Below are 22,455 nucleotides of genomic sequence, written 5' to 3'. Positions count from 1 at the left end.
CACTGTGCAGGCGTGGCGATGCGCCGAACGTCGATGTAATGGCGTGTCCCAACTGTGGCACCGCCCATTTAAAGCGCAATGCCCCACGAGAGGCAGGCGATGTCTCAATTGTAAGAAGCTTGGCCATTATGCTGCTCTGTGCAGATCTGCACCTCTGACAGGGGGCCAGTGGTACCAGGTCCAATGAAAACGAGTTAGAAGTGTGCAGCAAGGGCTGATGGACTTGGAACCGGATCCCATCACCGATCCAGAGGACGACTGCCCGGAGTCCACGTATCGAGTGGGCATCATCACCATGCATAACCATGCCTCCTCACTTGCACCAACACACACGTCCATCCTTAAAGTGGATTGTGCGGACTCAGCTTCGGACTTCAATCTCGCTCTTCTGGCATACAGGGCAACCCCTTTGTCCAATGGGTTATCTCCAGCTCAGCTCCTAATGAATCGTAACCTGCGGACGACTGTCCCGGCCATTCATGTACCTGACCTGGATCACCTTCCAGTGTTGCAAAAGATGCAGCAGATCAGAACCAGGCAAAAGATCACATATGATGCTCACGCTACGGATCTGCCGCTCCTCTCTCCGAAGGACACTGTTCGCATTCAGTTGCCTGGTGGCGGCTGGTCAGCTCCTGCTGTTGTGGCTCGACAGGCTGCCCCCAGGTCGTTCGTGGTTCGCATGGCGGATGGATCGATTGTAAGGCGCAACAGAAGGGCGCTACGCAAACTCGCATGCCCACCACCGGATCTCACTTTCCCAGATGTCACTTTGCCCGGCCCGGACACCTCGCTCCATGAGGCCACCAGCCTGGCTGCATGCCAACCGGTCAAGACACCATCATCTCCGCCTCCACCTCTCAGGCGGTCCACGAGAATCCATCGACAGCCTCAACGATTGGACTTATAAATAATTCCCTGTATATATGATGTTATCTTTCTGCACGCGAGACACCTTACATGTACATATCCATCCACTCACTGATTTTGTATATAGTTACTCTTGTAAATATGTTGTTTCTGCTTAAACAGCCGACAACAATCATTCGCTTAAACCAGTTGGTGAAATATGAAACCAGACATAAACACTTTTCTTGATAATGGGTTTAATTGTAGAATATATCATTACATATGTCCGCTGCTTACCAACTACCCCCATGTCCCAGCAGTCTCTCTTGAAACTCTTGAGGTAAAACAATAAACAAGTTGTTGAATTTACAAAACAAATTAAAATAGCTTTAAAATGATGTTGTAATAAAATACAATAATATTTTTTAAAACTTCTTAAACCAATTTAAATGTCATTTTGGAGCTCAATGATATACTCCAGCCCTCGCAACGCCCACCAGTCACAGAATCTGGCCTCAAGCGTACCAGTAAGCCACGTGTTCCCTCTCTAGGGTGACTCAGCCATGAACCGGGCTGCAGTAGAGGAGCAGACAGTCGGTTCATAAGACCCTCTCCACTTCTCTCTGTCTGGACCTATTGAAGGGCACTTTGCCAGGCCGAAGAGCAGGCTTACAGGGAGGTCCTCCTCCCTCCCCACCCCACCTCCCACCAGGTGGCCACAGATCAACTCCTACAAAAAACTAAAAAGGATGTTCCGTCTAGTCTCGCTTTATAAGTACTCTAGGTAATTAATTAAACAATGCATTTCACCTATGTATCGTAACAACATAATGGGCATATTATTAACAGTTTCCCCTTGTAAACAAAAACTTTATAACACACACATATAATTATGAAATAAGGAAAAAGGATTTCCATATTCCATATACCTATCATAATACATGATATCCTTCATTTTGGTCATCCAAACAATTTCTTCGAGCAAGCATTTCTTTTTGTGAAGCAGTCCAATAATTCTTGACTTGCACCAGCCCATTTTATTGTCAAAATTTTTTTGTCTCACAAAGTCAATCCTTAAACTTTTCTCAATCATACTCTTGTCAAATGTGTATAGATGTGTGCTATTGTAATTGCTATTTGAAAGATTCTGCAGCTTGAATCTTTCCCCAGAGGAGATGGTTGTGTGTGGTAATGTCACTGGATTAACAAACCAGAAGCCCAGACTAATGCTCTTGAGGACATGGGTTCAAATTCCACCACAGCAGCTGATGGAAATTAAATTTGGTTATTAAATATGGAATTGAAAGCTAATCTCACCGGGGAAATCCGCAATCCTTATTCAGTCTTCTGCACATGTGACTTCAGAGTCACAGCAGTGGGTTGACCCTTAACTTCCCCCTGAGGTGGCCCGAGCAAGATACTCAGTTCAAGGGCAATTAAGATGGGCAATCTGGCTACACCAGCAATGCCCATATGCCATGAAAGAATAAATTGGGAAAACAAAAATACAGATTTGGCTGGCCAGGCATATTGTGTCTGCCAGTTAATAAAAAAGGAAAGCAAGAAACAGCTTTGGCTCATTGGCTATGGCAACTCCACCTCTGGAAATAACACATTGAGGAAAGCAATAGCAGATATGTTGGCTAAAGGTTGAGGTGGATAAATACAGCCAGAGAGGCAGTTTTCATGACTACAATTCACGTTATAACTCATTGAAATCGTATTCACTCTTTGTTATGATCCCCTAATACACAATGTTAAAAACGGCAAAAGAACTTTGAAGCAAATTAATATTGACTAACTGTGCAACATTAAACATTTCATGCAATATTAAAAAATGAAGATGCTGTTAAAATTCTGAAGTAACACAGTGAGAATAATTATTGAATATGAGTGAACATCGGATGATCACATTCATGCGTTTCAAAAACATTTTGAAAGAATAAAATACAATGATACATTTCACATTTTGTGTTGAGTTGTGCAGCATATACATTTAAATGATGCTATTTCCTTCCTCGGAAGCAGATATTTTAATGAACAACAAACTTGCAATCAAAGAGAAGACTGCTGCAACAGGAGCTGCCATAAAAGACCAGCCGTATTTCACTTCACTCTTGACAATGTGTACATCTATGTTGTCTTGCGTTATCATCTGATGTTCAGTTATGATTTGTCGTACAGCAGATATCCAGCAGGCATACATGATAATTGACAGCGTATACAAAGCACCTAAGTCGAAAAGTGAAGAGCAGAAATAAATTAAAATGGAGCCTTTTTAGCCTGTATTAAATATTTCTATAAATCAAAATATTTACTCTGATTTTAAAAAGAGCTTTGGCTTTGAGATAAATTTTAAGTGGCTAATTTTGACTGATCCAGTTGACAACTCCATTGAAAATGAAGTCTGTTCATTATAAAGTTGCATCAGTCCAATATATTTATGCTAAATTATTTTTCCACATAGCTGAGAGTTTAGTTGGAATATTAGGAAGTTATTTTTAATTTGTTTCTGCAGAACAACAGCCTGCATTATATAGATTTTCAGACACAGGTGGAAAAATATGCACTCAGCCAAAGATCAGACGTGATAAGAAGCTTGGGAGAAGAAATGGGGGACGCGATTCTCCAGAAACATTTCTAAGTGTGCCGCGAGCTTCCCGGTGCTCAGCCCAGCGAGGCCGGCAACGCAATTCAACATGAATTGGTCCACTTAACGAGGCCTCACGTGCTTCTTGCCAGAAATGAAGGCTCGCCAGCTGATTCGCCAGGACCGTGCTCGCCAGCCCCCCGCTAACAAGGTCGAGCAGCACTTAAGCTGCATTTGCTCAGCCAACCCTAGCCAGCTCGCAAAAGGAGATTCAGGGATGCAGATCTGGGGAGGCTGCTGGACGCTGTGGAGGCCAGGAGGGATGTCCTGTTCCCCCGTGGGTCTCGGAGAGTCAGACACAGGGCAGCCAGTGCTGCCTGGGACGAGGTGGCGGTAGATGTGAGCTCGGAGACTGTGACCAGGAGGACTTGCTGTCAGAAGGTCAACAACCCACACTGGGCAGCACGAGTGAGTAGACACCAACGACCCCCCCCCCCCCACTCCCATGGGAACATTCACCCACCAACTCCCCATGTGACCCCCAATCCTCCCTCCACGCCCCCCCCCCCCTCATTCAACCCTCCCTTCTCGCTCCCACTCCTACCACTGTGTACCATGCTTGTGGCTAATAATATCCCCTTTGTGTCTCCTCAGGGAAAGCTCTCCCATAATCCTCATGAGAGAGCCCAGACTGGAGGAGGTGTGTCAAACTTAAGAATCCTCACCTCCTTCAAGGAGCATGCCCTGGAGGTTACTGGGGTAGCTGAGGACAGGGTGGACATCCACGCGAAGGCTGGTGGAAGCCGCAGAGGTGAGGAACCACTGGGCTCCACCCGGAGGACTTGTCAAATGTGAGTTGTTATTGCCTTACTGACTGACCCATCTCTCCCACTGACCACATGTCCATTCTCCCACTGGTCTTCCAGCCGATGGCACCGGCCCACCCTGAGCAGCACCCTCTCCAGCCTCTCAAGAAAACTCCTCGGAGGAGAGTTCCGAGGATGCAGCCGGTATAGTCATGGCACAGGTGTCATCCCCACCCTCCACCAGCACAGAAACACACACCTCGGCGGGACATGTTCTGGGGCACAAGAGGTGAGCACCACACTGCTGATGATGTACATCAGGTGGAGCCAGGAACCCAGGTGAGACAGCAGTCAAAGGGTTGCTGGATCCCAGGACAGCGGGTCCCAGTCGGATGCTGAGCCTGTGGAACAGTGTTGCTCGTAGCTGATTGAGATGATAGGGAGCAGCCGGGACATTCAGAGGGTGATGTCAGTGTCACTCCAGCAGATCCATAGCCGCTTGGAGAAGTCCCATGGGCCTACAAGCTCAGGAGATGGCGCCGGCAATGCGTGGCATTGAGGCCAACACTGCCAGAGTGGCGACCGCAGTGGAAATCCTGGTGCATGACATCAGCACCATTAGTGAAAGTGTCCAAGGCGTCACGCAGTCTGTGACGACCTGGCTGAGGGTTTCAGCAGAATGTCTGACTCGCTGGGGGATGTTACCCAGTACCAGGCTGACCTTGATGAGGTTCTGCAGGACATGCCCCGTTCTCAGGTGGGCATGGCCGAGGCACTGCGGAGCTTATTGCAGTTGCAGGTGGGCATTGCCAAGGTGCTGAAGAGCATATCCCAGTCACTGAGCAGCAACGCCGAGGGCATCGACACAATGGTCTTCATATTGGGGGAACGCCAGGGCCTGCAGAGCCAGATGATGAGGGAGCAGCTGGGGCTTGAACCACCTGCCCCTCCATCCCATGGTGAACCCAAGGGCCCTATGGACACTGACCGGTAGGGGGGGGGCACTGGGTACCAACTCGGACCTGTCCCATGGAATAGCCACCAGCTCCCTCGAGTTCCACGCTTCTGATGAGGCCGCATCTCAAAGTCAGCACACAGGACAGGTCGGCAGCTGAGCATGTGCCACCAAGTGCGCTGGGGCCCTCCGGCCTCAGATCCCCCATAGGATGCCCGCTAGGGGCATTGAATGCCATGGGACAAGGTAGGCAGCTGGCTGCCTCCACTTCAGATGTGCATCCTGCGGAGACACTTAGACGTGGCGGTAGAGCTAGGAGGATCAAGCATTTTTTTTAAAAAAAATTTTAACAATACAGCGCAGTACAGGCCCTTCGGCCCACGATGTTGCACCGAAACAAAAGCCATCTAACCTACACTATGCCATTATCATCCATATGTTTATCCAATAAACTTTTAAATGCCCTCAATGTTGGCGAGTTCACTACTGTTGCAGGTAGGGCAGTCCACGGCCTCACTACTCTTTGCGTAAAGAACCTACCTCTGACCTCTGTCCTATATCTATTACCCCTCAGTTTAAAGCTATGTCCCCTCGTGCCAGCCATTTCCATCTGCGGGAGAAGGCTCTCACTGTCCACCCTATCTAACCCCCGGATCATTTTGTATGCCTCTATTAAGTCTCCTCTTAACCTTCTTCTCTCCAACGAAAACAACCTCAAGTCCATCAGCCTTTCCTCATAAGATTTTCCCTCCATACCAGGCAACATCCTGGTAAATCTCCTCTGCACTCGCTCCAAAGCCTCCACGTCCTTCCTATAATGCGGTGACCAGAACTGTACGCAATACTCCAAATGCGGCCGAACCAGAGTTTTGTACAGCTGCAACATGACCTCCTGACGCCGCAACTCAATCCCTCTACCAATAAAGGCCAACACTCTATAGGCCTTCTTCACAACCCTATCAACCTGGGTGGCAACTTTCAGGGATCTATGTACATGGACACCTAGATCCCTCTGTTCATCCACACTTCCAAGAACTTTACCATTAGCCAAATATTCCGCATTCCTGTTATTCCTTCCAAAGTGAATCACCTCACACTTCTCTACATTAAACTCCATTTGCCACCTCTCAGCCCAGCTCTGCAGCTTATCTATATCCCTCTGTAACCTGCTACATCCTTCCACGCTGTCGACAACACCACCGACTTTAGTATCGTCTGCAAATTTACTCACCCATCCTTCTGCGCCCTCCTCTAGGTCATTGATAAAAATGACAAACAGCAACTGCCCAAGAACAGATCCTTGTGGTACGCCACTTGTAACTGAACTCCATTCTGAACATTTCCCATCAACCACCACCCTCTGTCTCCTTTCAGCTAGCCAATTTCTGATCCACATCTCTAAATCTCCCTCAATCCCCAGCCTCCGTATTTTCTGCAATAGCCTACCGTGGGGAACCTTACCAAACGCTTTACTGAAATCCATATACACCACATTAACTGCTCTACCCTCGTCTACCTGTTCAGTCACCTTCTCAAAGAACTCGATAAGGTTTGTGAGGCATGACCTACCCTTCACAAAGCCATGCTGACTATCCCTGATCATATTATTCCTATCTAGATGATTGTAAATCTTGTCTCTTATAATCCCCTCCAAGACTTTACCCACTACAGATGTGAGGCTCACCGGTCTATAGTTGCCGGGGTTGTCTCTGCTCCCCTTTTTGAACAAAGGGACCACATTTGCTATCCTCCAGTCCTCTGGCACTATTCCTCTAGCCAATGATGACATAAAAATCAAAGCCAAAGGTCCAGCAATCTCTTCCCTGGCTTCCCAGAGAATCCTAGGATAAATCCCATCAGGCCCCGGGGACTTATCTATTTTCAGCCTGTCCAGAATTGCCAACACCTCTTCCCTACGTACCTCAATGCCATCTATTCTAATAGCCTGGGTCTCAGCATTCTCCTCCACAACATTATCTTTTTCCAGAGTGAACACTGACGAAAAATATTCATTTAGTATCTCTCCTATCTCTTCAGACTCCACGCACAACTTCCCATCCCTGTCCTTGACTGGTCCTACTCTTTCCCTAGTCATTCGCTTATTCCTGACATACCTATAGAAAGCTTTTGGGTTTTCCTTGATCCTACCTGCCAAATACTTCTCATGTCCCCTCCTTGCTCGTCTTAGCTCTCTCTTTAGATCCTTCCTCGCTACCTTGTAACTATCCATCGCCCCAACTGAAACTTCACACCTCATCTTCACATAGGCCTCCTTCTTCCTCTTAACAAGAGATTCCACTTGTTTGGTAAACCACGGTTCCCTCGCTCGACGCCTTCCTCCCTGCCTGACTGGTACATACTTATCAAGAACACGCAGTAGCTGATCCTTGAACAAGCTCCACTTATCCAGTTTGCCCAACACTTGCAGCCTACTTCTCCACCTTATCCCCCCCAAGTCACATCTAATGGCATCATAATCGCCCTTCCCCCAGCTATAACTCTTGCCCTGCGGTGTGTACTTATCCCTTTCCATCATTAACGTAAACGTCACCGAATTGTGGTCACTGTCCCCAAAGTGCTCTCCTACCTCCAAATCCAACACCTGGCCTGGTTCATTACTCAAAACCAAATCCAACGTGGCCTCGCCTCTTGTTGGCCTGTCAACATATTGTGTCAGGAAACCCTCCTGCACACACTGTACAAAAAACGACCCATCTAATGTACTCAAACTATATCTTTTCCAGTCAATATTTGGAAAGTTAAAGTCTCCCATAATAACTACCCTGTTACTTTCGCTCTTATCCAGGATCATCCTCGCCATCCTTTCCTCTACATCCCTAGAACTATTTGGAGGCCTATAGAAAACTCCCAACAGGGTGACCTCTCCTTTCCTGTTTCTAACCTCAGCCCATACTACCTCGGAAGATGAGTCCCCATCTAGCATCCTCTCCGCCACCGTAATACTGCTCTTGACTAGCAGCGCCACACCTCCCCCTCTTTTGCCTCCTTCTCTGAGCTTACTAAAACACTTAAACCCTGGAACCTGCAACATCCATTCCTGTCCCTGCTCTATCCATGTCTCCGAAATGGCCACAACATCGAAGTCCCAGGTACCAACCCATGCTGCCAGTTCCCCTACCTTGTTTCGTATACTCCTGGCATTGAAATAGACACACTTCAAACCACCTACCTGAACACTGGCCCCCTCCTGCGACGTCAAATCTGTGCTCCTGACCTCTATACTCTCATTCTCCCTTACCCTAAAACTACAATCCAGGTTCCCATGCCCCTGCTGCATTAGTTTAAACCCCCCCAAAGAGCACTAACAAATCTCCCCCCCAGGATATTTGTGCCCCTCAGGTTCAGATGTAGACCATCCTGTCTGTAGAGGTCCCACCTTCCCCAGAAAGAGCCCCAGTTATCCAGAAATCTGAATCCCTCCCGCCTGCACCATCCCTGTAGCCACGTGTTTAATTGCTCTCTCTCCCTATTCCTCATCTCACTATCACGTTGAACATCACTGAGGGCACCAGGGGAGGGGGGGGTGGGGTAGGTAGGGGTGGGGGAATGTAAAACACATGAAATACCTTTGTGCACAACCATTATGCCGCCTCTGTAACTTTCTTCCACAATGCGGGCTGACCGCCAAATACATGACCCATCTCTCCAGACATCTGCCCCTCCTCTGGCACCCACCTATCCTCCGGCGGTGGACAAGTCCCCGGAGCTGTGTCCCATCCCCTGCGTGTTCGGGTGTTGGCTGCTACGTGCGTGGTGTTGCCTCCAGTGTTCAAGCACAGTGTCCGGGTATCAAGGTGTGATTCGGCTTCTCGGCAATAACTCCCACCTGCTACATGCCCCCTTCCCCACCCAAGGGAATCCACTTGGGATGTGTGAAGTGCTGACTTAACCATGATTGCCAATTCCCTATTTGCAATAGCCTTCAGCCGTACAACCAGAGGCCTCAGCAGTCGGTGGGGGTTATGGGCAGAGCATGGGGCAAACGGGCTGGAAAAGGGTTGCCCCTGAAACAGGTAAATGGTGCTGCCGCATGCGGTTGCCCCGTGGTTTCCCCCCTGTGCCCCCTGCCCCATCGTCCTATGTTGGCCCTGCCATGTGGATGGTTCCCCAGCCGAGAGACCCCCACACCCCACCAAGCACAGGGCCGGCAATCCCAGCGTCCCTGTGCTCATTGCCTGTGATAAAAGATGGCTACTCATCTCTTCGACTCCCCAAAGAAGCCCTTCCGCCAAGTTCACGTTTTTCAAAAGGAGTACTAATCGGCGCCAGTTGACCACTTGCTGAGGAGGTCGCTGAATGTGAGGAGGCCGTTGGATACGGGGTGGCTCCCATTAATTGTATGGAAATTGGGGTAAGTGGTGCTGATTGGTTTCTCGCCTCGTTACAGCGAGATCCCGATTTAGCAACAGGAATGGGCAGATTGCATCGTAAAATGTTTGGCGCCTGGCGCAGTTCTCGTTCTTGGCCTCTCCCGCTGTTCACCGGCTTCGTGTTGTTTGAGCGAGAGCGTAACGAGATTGGAGGATCACCCACTGAGTTTAAGAATGAACTTAGAGAATGATAAGGAGATGAGGTTTAGTTTTTGAAGTCCAGAGCGTAGAGCCTCAGTGGCTTAATGCTAAGCCACTAATGTTGAGGTGAATGGTAGCTTTGGTGCTGGGGCTGGGATTGGCTGGTCAATTCACAATAGGCCTGGAATTTAATGATTTAAGCTCAGGGCAGGATAGCAATATAGGATCTGGACGAGACTATTTAGCTCGTCAAGCTTCGCAATATTCCAGTAGATCATGACTGATCTGTACTTCAGCTTCATTAACCCACTCTGTGCCCCTCAAAGTGTTAATCCTCAAACGTCCTCCGTCATGACAATTCCTGTAGTAGCATCGAAAGGCAAAGTTCACTGCAAAAGTTAAGGCTGAAGCACATGCAACAAGTTTGAGCTGAAGTGGGTGATCCATCTCAGCCTCCAAAGGTCCCCAGTATCACAGATACCAGTCTTCAGATAATTCGATTCACTCCACGTGATGTCAAGAAATGCTCAAAGACACTAGATACTGCAAAGGCTATGAGCCCCGACAATTTCCCGGCAATAGTATTAAAAACTTGTGCACCAAAACTTGCTGCATTCCTAACCAAGCTGTTTCAGTGCATCTACAACACTGGCATATACCTGGCAATGTGGAAAATTGCCCAGGTATGTCCCGTACACAAAAAGCAGGACAAATCCAACCCGGCCAATTACAGCCCCATTAGTCTACTCCCCAGCTTCAATAAGGTGATGGAAAGTGTCATTAACAGTGCTCCTCAGATGCACTTGCCTAGAAATAGCCTGGTCAATATGGGCTGGTGGATGTGGATGGGTTTAGGTACCTCCCGGTGGGGAACTGGATGAAGAAGTTTTTCTGGCTTTCCCCATGGCACGGCCATCCAACTTGTTGGAGCAGATTCTATCCTGCTCAGAATTGGAGGAGGGTAGCACTTCCGGGATGTACCAGTGAATAGCGGGGGAGGAGTGGAGTTCGGTGGAGGGAGTGAAAGCGAAATGGGTGGAGGTACTGGGACCGATATTGGAGGATGGGGTTTGGAGGGAGGTGCTGAGGAGGGTGAACACAATGTCGTCTTGTGCAGTAGATTTCTGAAGTAGAATATTTTTTTAATGAATTTAGAGTATCCAATTCATTTTTTCCAATTAAGGGGCAATTTAGCGTGGTCAATCCACCTACCCTGCACATCTTTGGGTTGTGAGAGCAAAACTCACACAAACATGGGGAGAATATGCAAACTGCACACGGACAGTGACCCACAGCCGGGATCAAACCTGGGACTTTGGTGCCGTGAGGCAGCAGTGCTAACCACTGCACCACCGTGCTGCCCCCCAGAAGTAGAATTTAAAGGGATCCCCATCTCTGTTGAGAAAATTATCCAGTTAGTCAAATCAATCCTCGAGAATGTTTGTAGATTTTTATGAGATTCTTTTGCAGACTGAACTTTTGGAGGGCAAGAACAGTCTCACAATAATTGCTGGTTCTGAATTTTCTGAACATCAGAAAGCTGCAGGACCTACCAAATCAGGCATGGGACGAGGAGTAAGAATTACAGCAAAGACTGTGCACTGGCTGTTAGAGGAGCACAGAAGTAGCAACAGCAGCACTACCATATGTGTGCATCCCAAAACAGCTCACAGCTGCAATTCAATAAGGAGATGGTCATTTACCCATGCCACCTGTTGTGAGAATCAGAGCCCATCGCCAGGGTTTGCCGCTTCACATCGCGAACCAGTCATCTAGCCAACTTGGTTCCACTTGCCTTCCCTCTTCACTGAACCAGGGTCAATCCCCTCGTTTGGTGGGAATGGTAGTGAGGAACATGCTGAGACATGGGGTTACAGATTGTGGGCGTCCCACTACCCCATGCTCAATTTTGAGCCACTAAATCTGAATCTATCCCATTTAGCACAGTGGTAGTGCCACGCACCATGACAAAAAGCATCTCCAGTGTGAAGATGGGCCTTTGTGTGATGGTCAACTCCTACCAATACTTTCGTGGACATCTGTGAAGAGGGCAGGGTCAATCCGGTTCCCTCACACCCCCACCACCCCTTGTTGGTTCCCTCACCACCCTGACTTCATGAACTCCACACAGCCCATCAAAAATTCTCATATCACCATAAGACATGAAAGCAGAATTAGGCCACTCGGTCCATCGAGTCTGCTCCGCCATTCAATCATGGCTGATATTTTTCTCATCCCCATTTTCCTGTCTTCTCCCCATAACCCCTGATCCCCTTATTAATCAAGGACCTATCTGTCTTAAAGACACTCAGTGACTTAGCCTTTCCAGCCTTCTGCGGCAAAGAGTTCCACAGATTACCACCCTCTGGCTGAAGAAATTCCTCCTCATCTCTGTTTTGAAAGATCGTTCCTTTAGTCTGAGATGGTGTCCTCTGCTTCTAGTTTTTCTAGTTTACAAGTGGAAACATCCTCTCCACTATCCAGGCATCGCAGTATCCTGTAAGTTTCAATATGTTCCCCCCTCATCCTTCTAAACTCCGAGTACAGACCCAGAGTCCTCAACCATTCCTCATGCGACAAGCTCTTCCTTTCTTGTGAACCTCCTCTGGACCCTTTCCAAGGCCAGCACATCTTTCCTTAGGTATGGGGTCCAAACTGCTCACAATACTCCAGATGGGGTCTGACCAGAGCCTTATACAGCCTCAGAAGTACATCCTGGTCTTGTATTCTGGCCCTCTTGACATGAATGCTAACATTGCATTTGCCTTCGTAAGTGCCGACTGAACCTGCACGTTAACGTTAAGAGAATCATGAACAAGGACTCCCAAGTCATAGAATGTACAGTGCAGAAGGAGGCCATTCGGCCCATCGAGTCTGCATCGGCTCTTGGAAAGAGCACCCCACCCAAGGTCAACACCTCCACCCTATCCCCATAACCCAGTAACCCCACCCAACACTAAGGGCAATTTTGGATACTAAGGGCAATTTATCATGGCCAATCCACCTAACCTGCATATCTTTGGACTGTGGGAGGAAACCAGAGCACCCGGAGGAAACCCAGCGCACACACGGGGAGGATGTGCAGACTCCGCACAGGCAGTGACTCAAGCCAGAATCGAACCGGGGACCCTGGAGCTGTGAAGCAATTGTGCTTTCCACAATGCTACCGTGCTGCCCACAAGTCCCTTTGTGCTTCTGATTTCCTAAGCATTTTCCCATTTCGAAAATAGTTTATGCCTAAATTCCTCCTTCCAAAGTGCATAAACTCACACTTTTCCACATTGTGTTTCATCTGCCACTTCATTGCCCACTCTCTTAGCCTGTCCAAATCCTTCTGCAGCCTCCTTGCTTCCTCAATACTACCTGTCCCTCTACAGATCTTTGTATCATCTGCAAACTTAGCAACAGTGCTTTCAGTTCCCTTTTCCAGATCATTAATGGATATTGTGAAAATCTGTGGTCCCAGCACAGACCCCTGAGGCACACCACTCGCCACCGGCTGCCATCCCAAAAAAGACCCCTTTATCCCCACTCTCTGCCTTCTGCCAGTCAGCCAATTCTCTGTCCAGGCCAGGATCTTACCCTGAACACCATGGCCTCTTAACTTATTTAACAATCTCCTATGTGGCACCTTGTCAAAGGCCTTCTGGAAATCTAAATAAATCACGTCCATTGGTTCTCCTTTGTCTAACTTCCTTGTTACCTCCTCAAAGAACTCTTAACAGATTTGTCAGACACGACCTCCCTTTGACAAAGCCGGGCTGACTCAGTCCTATTTTACCACGCACTTCCAAGTACTCCACAATTTCATCTTTAATAACAGACTCTAAAATCTTACCAATGACCAAAGTCAGGCTAACCGGCCTATAATTTCCCATCTTCCGCCTCCCTCCCTTCTTAAACAGTGGTATTACATTAGCTACTTTCCAGTCCTCTGGGACCCTTCCTGCCTCCAGTGATTCCTGAAAAATCACAACCAATGCCTCCACAATCTCCTCAGCTATCTTTTTTAGAACCCTGGGATGCAGTCCATCTGGTCCAGGTGACTTATCCAACTTCAGACTTTTCAGTTTCCCCAGAACCTTCTCCTTAGTGATGGCCACTGCACTCACCTCTGCCCCCTGATTCTCCTGGAACTCTGGCATCCCACTGGTATCTTCCACCATGAAGACTGATGCAAAGTAACTATTCAGTTCGTCTGCCATTTCTTTGTTTCCTATTATTTCTTCTCCAGCCACCTTTTCCAGTGGTGCAATGTCTATTTTTGCCTCTCTCTTACATTTTATATATTGAAAAAAACTCTTCCTATCTTCTTTTATATTAGCTAGTTTTCACTCATATTTCATCTTCCCTCCCCTTATTGCTTTTGTCCTCTACTCGCTTTTAAAGTCTTCCCAATCCTCTGGCTTCTCACTACTCCTCACCACTTTGTCTGCTTTTTCTTTTGCTTTTATGCTGTCCTTGACTTCCCTCGTCAACCATGGATGCTTTGTCCTCCCCTTAGCATGTTTCCTCCTCCTTGGGATTAATTTCTGCTGTGCCTCCCGAATAACCCCCCAAAACTCCTGCTATGGCAGGAGCTAGGTGCAACTCAGATTGTGCAAGTAAAACAATGACCAAAAATGTTTTACTTACCAGACAGCATAAATATGGCACCAACAACTTTATACCTCCGATAATTCGTACAAAATGCTTTAAAAGTGATGATTACGCATCCAATTGTAATGGTAATTACTGCCACAATCATCAGTGCACTCCACAAACGACGATAAACTAGAAAAACAAAGAGTACAAATTGATCACATTTGACAATTTTTTTCTCAGATGTGTAAATATAATTCCTCATTCTGACAGCGCAGAAGGCATTTATCTAACAACAGAGCTGCTGGACCTAACCTCTGCAAATTGCAATAACAGATTTTGGGGGGAAATTTTAACCACAAGAATTGGAGGCGTTTGGGTGAGCTCGGGGATTAAAGGGTTAACATCTGAATCCCGTGCCCATGCCACCCACCTTTGTTTTTAACTGAGGTGGGACAAGGGGTGTGGTTTACCAATACACTCGAAGGTGGCTGGTTGCCACTTTAAATCTTATATGAAGCAGTGTGCCTTATAGCCTCAGGAAACCTGTCAGCAAAACTCAGGCATAGGACTATTGTGTTCAGGAGATAAATGCCTTTCCACTTTCTGCTGGATCTATCCTGCCTGGTTGGACCCTGCAGGCTTGGATACACATTCCGATTCCAATCTCTACCACCCCCACTCTGAGGCATCTGGGGCAGGATTCTCCGTTGGCTGACGCCAACGTTCTGATGCCAAAATCGCATTTGACGCCAAACTTCAATTCTCCGTCACCTCGAGAGTGGCGTCAATGCAGTCCAGAACGCACGTACAGTAAACACCGTTTGCATATTATTAGTGGGCCTGCCCCGGTATTCACTCCGCGATAATCCAATGGGCCGGGTTCCTGACTTTTGCTTTTAAAAATCGTGAAACCGGCGGTGTGGCTGATGAGGGAGAGAGAGGAGGTAGGACACAGAGAGGCACGACTATGGGCTGCCAGACTTGCTAGGGTTGGGTCGGGGTGGTCTGCCAGGGCCGTGGAGGGGGATTGGGATGGTGTACTGGCACAGACCGCCATTGTCGCGGCCTGCAAGGTAGCCATCTGGCTGTGCACCCCACCACTGACCACTGACCTTAGTCCTTGGTTCTGCAGAGTGGTACTGGCCCCCGCACCCCACCATACTCCATCACCCAACCGGCCGCCACCCGCCGCGGGGCATCAGGTGGCCCATCCAGGGCAATGGCCACTGTAGCCCCTACAGGGGGGCCGTGGTCAGGGGCCGCGGAGTGTACCACTAGTAAGGGCAGTGCCGGCCGACGGCACCCCTGGCAGCAGGAATGCACGCAAGGACCAGAGTCCCCCACAGTGCCACCGATGGGGCCAGGGGTGCAGAGATGGGGGGTGGGGGTGGGTCATGTGGGGGCGGAGCCCGCAGTGCCCACCAGGGCCACCATGCAGCCTGTTGGACCTGGTTGGGCACAGGGGTACAATCCATGCTAACATGTCACCCTTTCACCCCCTGCAGACAATGGATATTGGAATTCAACCAGCAATGGTGGCCTTCCTGCTAGTCACCACAGCCCTGGGGGATGCCCTGCAGCTGTGTGAGCTGGAGCTGGTCGAGGAAGAGGAAGCTGCGGCAGCAGAGTGTGTCACGGAGGAGCATGCAGCAGCGGAGTCTGCACCAGAGGAAAAGGAGGCAGCTACCCAGACTGGAGCGCAGGCTGCCCAACAGGCCAAGGAGGAGAAGGTGCCAAAAAGGAGGTTGATCTCAGAGAAATAAGCTAAATTTACATGCCTGCAGAAGCCTGGCGACTGTGGAAGAAGTGCTTTGCCCACAGGAATTAGGTGGTTCTTTGTGGCAAACACACCCTTGCCCAGGTTTTGACATCTGTAGAACGTTCCACCCAGTGTTCCTGGAGCACTGGCCGGAGGAGGGGCAGGGCAGAGGGATGCTGAAACTCTGAGCAGGTGCACAAATGGCAGGAAGCCATCGAGGGGCTCAACCTGCCATTGGTCCAGACACTGAGGATGTTCAAGGGGGAACCAAAAAGGAGTCAGTCAGAAAATGATCACTGCCATGTCGCAGATTACACAGGTGTTATCTCAAATACCTCCAAATGTCTGAGAGACAATGCAAGTGATGATCGTAGATGTCTTGGGAAGTGGACAATGACCTGTGTGCTCTGCTGCAGGCTGACTTGAGACCTGGAACTTAGGAGGCAACCCCAAGTGTTAAACCCTCATGTCAGCAGTCCTTCCAGCACTCTACTGAGGACATGTGGAATATTGCGAAGAAGCTCATCGCTACATCAAAGAAGTGACAGATGTCCTCTTCAAAAGAACCAGAGAGTAGTGTGATACAAGATGGAACCTGATAGGCACGATGAAAGATCTGGGAGTTTGGGGGCCACAGTAGGACCCTGGCACATGCAGGGCATTATCAATTACACACATGAGGAAGTCAGGGCTTCCTGGGATCAGCCTGCAGCATTTTTCCACACTAAGTGATTCCAGCCTGATTGATCCATGGCCAAAGGAAGTGCCTCCTCCAGCTGTGTGTTCTCATGATGCTTACATTCTACATCACACCCAGGTGACGCTGACGCACCCAAGGACGGTTGGATTCTGGCTAATGGGTTATTCGCTCAAGAACTGGCCATTGATGCTGGTGGAGCAGCCCCAAACTCCAGCTGCAGATAAATTTAGGTTCTGCTGCCAGGACTGCTCCAGCAGAACTGTAATCTGTTTCTCAGAAGGACTCCAGGGTTAATGGTGTCTGCTGTGTCATGATATCCATATTAACATACCATGGTGCAATCACACACACACACAGTGATGGACAGGTCAGCGGACCAATCAACACACATGCAACACCACACCCAATCACCAGTGAGAGCACACACACTATAAAACAGGGAACACCACAGTTCCTGCTCATTCCACCAGGAGATAGCTCAGAGCACAGAGCTCACAGCGTGCCACTCAGACATAGACCATGTGCTGAGTGCCTCACTAAGATAGTGCTAGGGCTGGGTCCACAGGTTAGCTGGTGAAGTACGAACCACAGCCAGAAGTTAACAGTTGTTATTATACAGAATAATAAAACAGAGTTGTACCATCTACAACCGTGTTAGTTCGTTTGTATATCGGAACACCCAACACGACATGATACCAGGATTGGAAACTCGCCAGCAACTGTGAGACCTACCCGCACATCTTCAGAGATCCGCCATCCTGTGCCATGGACACCATCAGCCCACCGCAGCCGCTCCAAATCGCTGGAAATCTTGGCGTCAACTGGAAGCTGTTTAAACAGCGCTTCCAGCTCTTCCTAGAAGCCACAGACAGGAGAATGCATCGGACACCAGGAAAATCGCCCTCCTCCTCTCCACCGCAGGGCAACACGCTATCCACATCTACAACTCCCTGGCATTCGCGGAAGGCGAGGACAAGACGAAGTACAAGACGGTCCTTCTAAAACTTGAGCAACACTTCAGTGTCAAAGTGAATGAGAGCTTCGAGAGGTACCTCTTCCATTAGCGCCTGCAGGGTCAGGATGAGCCTTTTCAATCCTTTTTGACACACCTCCGTATCCTCGAGCTGTCCTGCGGCTATGAGGCCACCTCCGATTCCATGATTCGGGACCAGATAGTTTTTGGGGTCACCTCGAACACCCTACGCCAGCAGCTCTTCAAAATAAAGAGCCTCACCCTAGCCACCGCCATCGAAACCTGCGTCCTCCACGAAAACCCGACCAGCCGGTACTCCAAATTCCAGGCGGCCGAATCGGCACGGCAGGGGTCCTACGAGGCCGAGCGGGTCCAGTCGATCGAGTTCCTCCCGGCCCGCGGCCCGGACGAGGGCGGTCATTTTGCGCTCTTTCCGAGGCCTCCCGCGCTTGTACGCGCCAAAAGAGGGGGCGTCGGCGCAGAGGGGTGTGACGTGCAGGCGCGCCCTACGGAGGACCGAACTACGCATGCGCGGTGGCGAAACGAACGCCATGACGCCACGACGTGCGGCAACTGTGGATCCGCAAATTTAAAGCGGCAATGTCCAGCCAAAACTCGATAATGTCTCCGCTGTGGCAAGATGGGCCACTACGCTGCCTGCTGTCGAGCAGCTCAACCTGCCAATGCTCCGCAATTCCGCCAGCCTCGCAGGGACGTGCAGGCCATTCAGCCTCCATACACCGAGTCATACCCTGACGACGTACAGACCAGTGATACCGACGACCGGGAAGCCTTCCGCGTTGCGGTAATAGACAGAAATCGGATGTCCCCAAGTAGGACCCACCAGCTGATGCCAGTGAACAGCGTTACTCCGGGCGATGAATGGTGTGCCACCCTACCGGTCAACCGATCACCAATCACATTCCGTTTAGACACTGGTGCCTCCGCCAATCTCATTGCATGGTCAGCCTTCCATACCTTGATGGTCAAACCACCAATTCGGCCATCCCGCTGTCAGTTGGTTGATTACAATGGTAATGTTATCCCGGCCATGGGGTCTTGCCAGCTCGAGGTTGCACACAATTCATACACAGCCACGCTGTCTTTTGAGGTAGTTGGATCCTCGAAGGACTCTCTGCTCAGCGCACAGGCGTGCAAGATCCTCCACCTCTTCAGCAGGTACACACTCTGTCTCCAGAAGGCACGTCCGATTTCCCGGATGCAGATTTTAGGGCACAGCTCCACTCGCTCCTCGCCCACAACCAGCAGGTTTTCGAGGGCATGGGCACACTGCCCTACACTTACAGAATACGGCTCAAACCGGACACCAGCCCGGTCATTCACGCACCTCGTAGAGTCCCAGCACCACTCAAGGACCGCCTCAAGCAGCAGCTGCAGGATCTGCAGGACCAAGGAGTGCTTTCCTGGATCACGGAGCCTACGCCATGGGTCAGCTCCATGGTGTGCGTAAAAAAGCCCTCTGGCGAACTCCGGTTCTGCATCGACCCGAAAGACCTGAACAATAACATCATGAGGGAACACTACCCCATTCCCAAATGGGAAGAAATCACGAGCGAAATGGCCCAGGCTAAAATTTTTACCAAGATTGATGCCTGTGGTAGTATGCATTAGGGGTCATGTGGGACTGTGAAGCCGTGATGTCATTGGCTGACAGATCCCGGGTCCTGGTTGGACGTTGACCTCTAGTTCCGCCCTGAAGGCGGAGTATAAGTACCTGGAGTCCTCCCCCGCAGGCAGTCTACTACTGAACTGCGGGGGAACAGTCACGCTTAATAAAGCCTCATCGACTTCACTCTATTCGTCTCTCGGAGTCTTTGTACGCTACAATTTATTAAGTGTGACTAAAGGACTATGGAGCTCAGGATCATCCCGGAATGCCTGAGGATCAGCCCCCACGCAGTGAACGTGGCAGCAGCTTTCAAGCACTGGCAGACTTGTTTCGAGGCCTACCTCAGAACGGCCACCGGCCGGGTCACAGAAGACCAAAAACTACAGGTCCTGCACTCGAGGTTAAGCATGGAGATTTTCTCTCTCATCGAAGACGCAGAGGATTTCCAGACGGCGTTCGCAGCACTAAAAAGTCTCTATGTCCGCCCAGTAAACCAGATCTACGCTTGCTATCAACTCGCAACGAGACGGCAAAGTCCCGGAGAATCGATAGATGAATTCTACGCCGCGCTACTAATTTTGGGACGAGCCTGCAGCTGCCCGCCGGTTAACGCAAATGAACACACGGACATGTTAATGCGCGATGCTTTTGTGGCAGGTATGAACTCCTCCCAAATCCGCCAAAGACTTCTAGACAAAGAGTCGCTAGGACTCTCAGAGGCACGGGCCCTAGCAGCCTCCCTAGACGTGGCCGCGCGAAATACCCGCGCCTACGGCCCCGACCGCACGGCAGCCCATTGGGCTCTGTACGCACCCGTCGCGACAAATCCACCCCCCCCCGGACACCCCACAGGCTTGCGCGGTCCAAACGTCAAGTCGCATCGGGGGAGCCCGCTGCTATTTCTGAGGCCAGGCGAAACACCCCCGGCAGCGCTGCCCGGCCCGCGCAGCGATCTGTAAGAGCTGCGGGAAAAAGGGCCATTTCGCGGCTGTGTGCCGGTCCCGCGAGGTCGCCGCTGTCCCGGGAGAACAGGGAGCCCTGCACGCCATTTACGCTACCCAACCCCCCCAGCGCCCCATGTACGACCCGCAAGCGCGACCACTCTGGGTCCCGACCACCGCTCTCCCCGGAGAATAGGGAGCCCTGCATGCCGCTTATGCTCCCCAACCGCCCCCCCCCCCCCCCCGCGCCCCATGTATGACCCGCCGGCGTGACCATTTTGGGTCCCGGCCACCTCTGTCCCCAGAGAAGAGGGAGTCCTGCGTACTCCCAACGCTCCCCAACCCCCCCAGCGCCCCATGTGCGACCCGCAGGCGCCGCCATTTTGGGTCCCGGCCACCACGAGGGGAGGAAGGGCGCCACCATCTTGGACCACCCCAGACCTGTGCGACGCATGGGGGCGGCCATTTTGTCCACCCCGCCGCCATCTTGTGACCCCCCAGCCATGTGCGATGCATGGGGGCAGCCATCTTGTTCACCCCCGACGCCATCTTGGACGGCAACAACGGACCCCAGCATCGACGGCTCCACGGGGTTCGAAGAAGACGCTCAACCACTACAATCACGTCTGGCTTCAGTGACGCTGGACCAAGCTCGGCCCCGGACGCTCCAGACGACGACGACAACGGTGCTGATAAACGGGCACGAGACACCATGCCTAGTCGACTCCGGGAGCACGGAGAGCTTTATCCACCCCGACATGGTAAGACGCTGTTCTTTGACCATCCATCCCAGCGCACAAAAGATTTCCCTAGCTGCAGGATCCCACTCCGTACAGATCAAAGGCTTCTGCATAGTTACCCTAACGGTGCAAGGGAGGGAGTTCAAAAACTACAGGCTCTACGTCCTTCCCCAACTCTGCGCCCCCACATTACTGGGATTAGACTTCCAGTGCAATCTACAGAGCCTAACCTTCAAATTCGGCGGCCCAATACCCCCACTCACTATCTGCGGCCTCGCAACCCTCAAGGTTGAGCCCCCATCCTTGTTTGCAAACCTCACCCCAGATTGCAAACCCGTCGCCACTAGGAGCAGACGGTACAGCGCCCAGGACCGGACCTTCATTCGGTCCGAAGTCCAGCGGCTACTAAAGGAAGGCATAATCCCGGCCAGCAATAGTCCCTGGAGAGCACAGGTGGTAGTAGTAAAGACAGGGGAGAAGCAAAGGATGGTCATAGACTATAGCCAGACCATCAACAGGTACACACAACTAGACGCGTACCCTCTCCCCCGCATATCCGACATGGTCAATCCGATTGCCCAATATAAGGTCTTCTCCACCGTGGACCTCAAGTCCGCCTACCATCAGCTCCCCATCTGCCCAAGTGACCGCAAGTACACAGCCTTCGAGGCAGACGGGCGATTATACCATTTCCTAAGGGTCCCATTTGGCGTCACAAACGGGGTCTCGGTCTTCCAACGAGAGATGGACCGAATGGTTGATCAATACGGGTTACGAGCCACGTTCCCGTATCTCGACAATGTAACCATCTGCGGCCACGATCAGCAGGACCACGATGCCAACCTCCAAAAATTCCTCCAGACCGCTAAAGCCTTGAACCTCACGTACAACGAGGACAAGTGCGTCTTTAGCACAAACCGGCTAGCCATCCTGGGCTACGTAGTGCGCAAGGGGATAATAGGCCCCGACCCCGAACGTATGCGCGCCCTCATGGAATTTCCCCTCCCGCACTGCTCAAAAGCCCTAAAACGCTGCCTGGGGTTCTTTTCATACTACGCCCAGTGGGTCCCCCAGTACGCAGACAAGGCCTGCCCCCTAATACAGACCACGACCTTCCCTCTGTCGACATAGGCTTGCCAGGCCTTCAGCCGCATCAAAGCGGATATCGCAAAGGCCACGATGCGCGCCATCGACGAGTCCCTCCCCTTCCAGGTCGAGAGCGACGCCTCCGACGTAGCTCTCGCGGCCACCCTTAACCAAGCGGGCAGACCCGTGGCCTTTTTCTCCCGAACCCTCCACGCTTCAGAAATCCGCCACTCCTCAGTGGAAAAGGAAGCCCAAGCCATAGTGGAAGCTGTGCGACATTGGAGGCATTACCTGGCCGGCAGGAGATTCA

At 50.7% G+C, this 22,455-nt stretch overlaps 1 protein-coding gene across 1 annotated transcript in view; it reads right to left on the bottom strand.

Moving 5' to 3' along the window:
- Positions 1-1,089: 1,089 nt before the first annotated feature.
- Positions 1,090-22,455, bottom strand: part of LOC140391778 (transmembrane protein 182-like) — a 131,244-nt gene continuing 109,878 nt past the window's right edge. The window contains exons 6-7 of the mRNA XM_072476642.1: positions 14,368-14,505; positions 1,090-3,081 (exon numbers count right to left, since the gene is read on the bottom strand). Coding sequence (XP_072332743.1) covers positions 2,846-3,081; positions 14,368-14,505 — 374 coding nt within the window. The 3' untranslated portion in view covers positions 1,090-2,845. The remainder of the gene's footprint in view (positions 3,082-14,367; positions 14,506-22,455) is intronic.

Source organism: Scyliorhinus torazame, chromosome 15, assembly GCF_047496885.1.
Source record: "Scyliorhinus torazame isolate Kashiwa2021f chromosome 15, sScyTor2.1, whole genome shotgun sequence".
NCBI classification, from domain to species: domain Eukaryota; kingdom Metazoa; phylum Chordata; class Chondrichthyes; order Carcharhiniformes; family Scyliorhinidae; genus Scyliorhinus; species Scyliorhinus torazame.
Note: the sequence above shows the minus strand (reverse complement) of the source record. Positions and strands in the feature narration are given on the sequence as shown.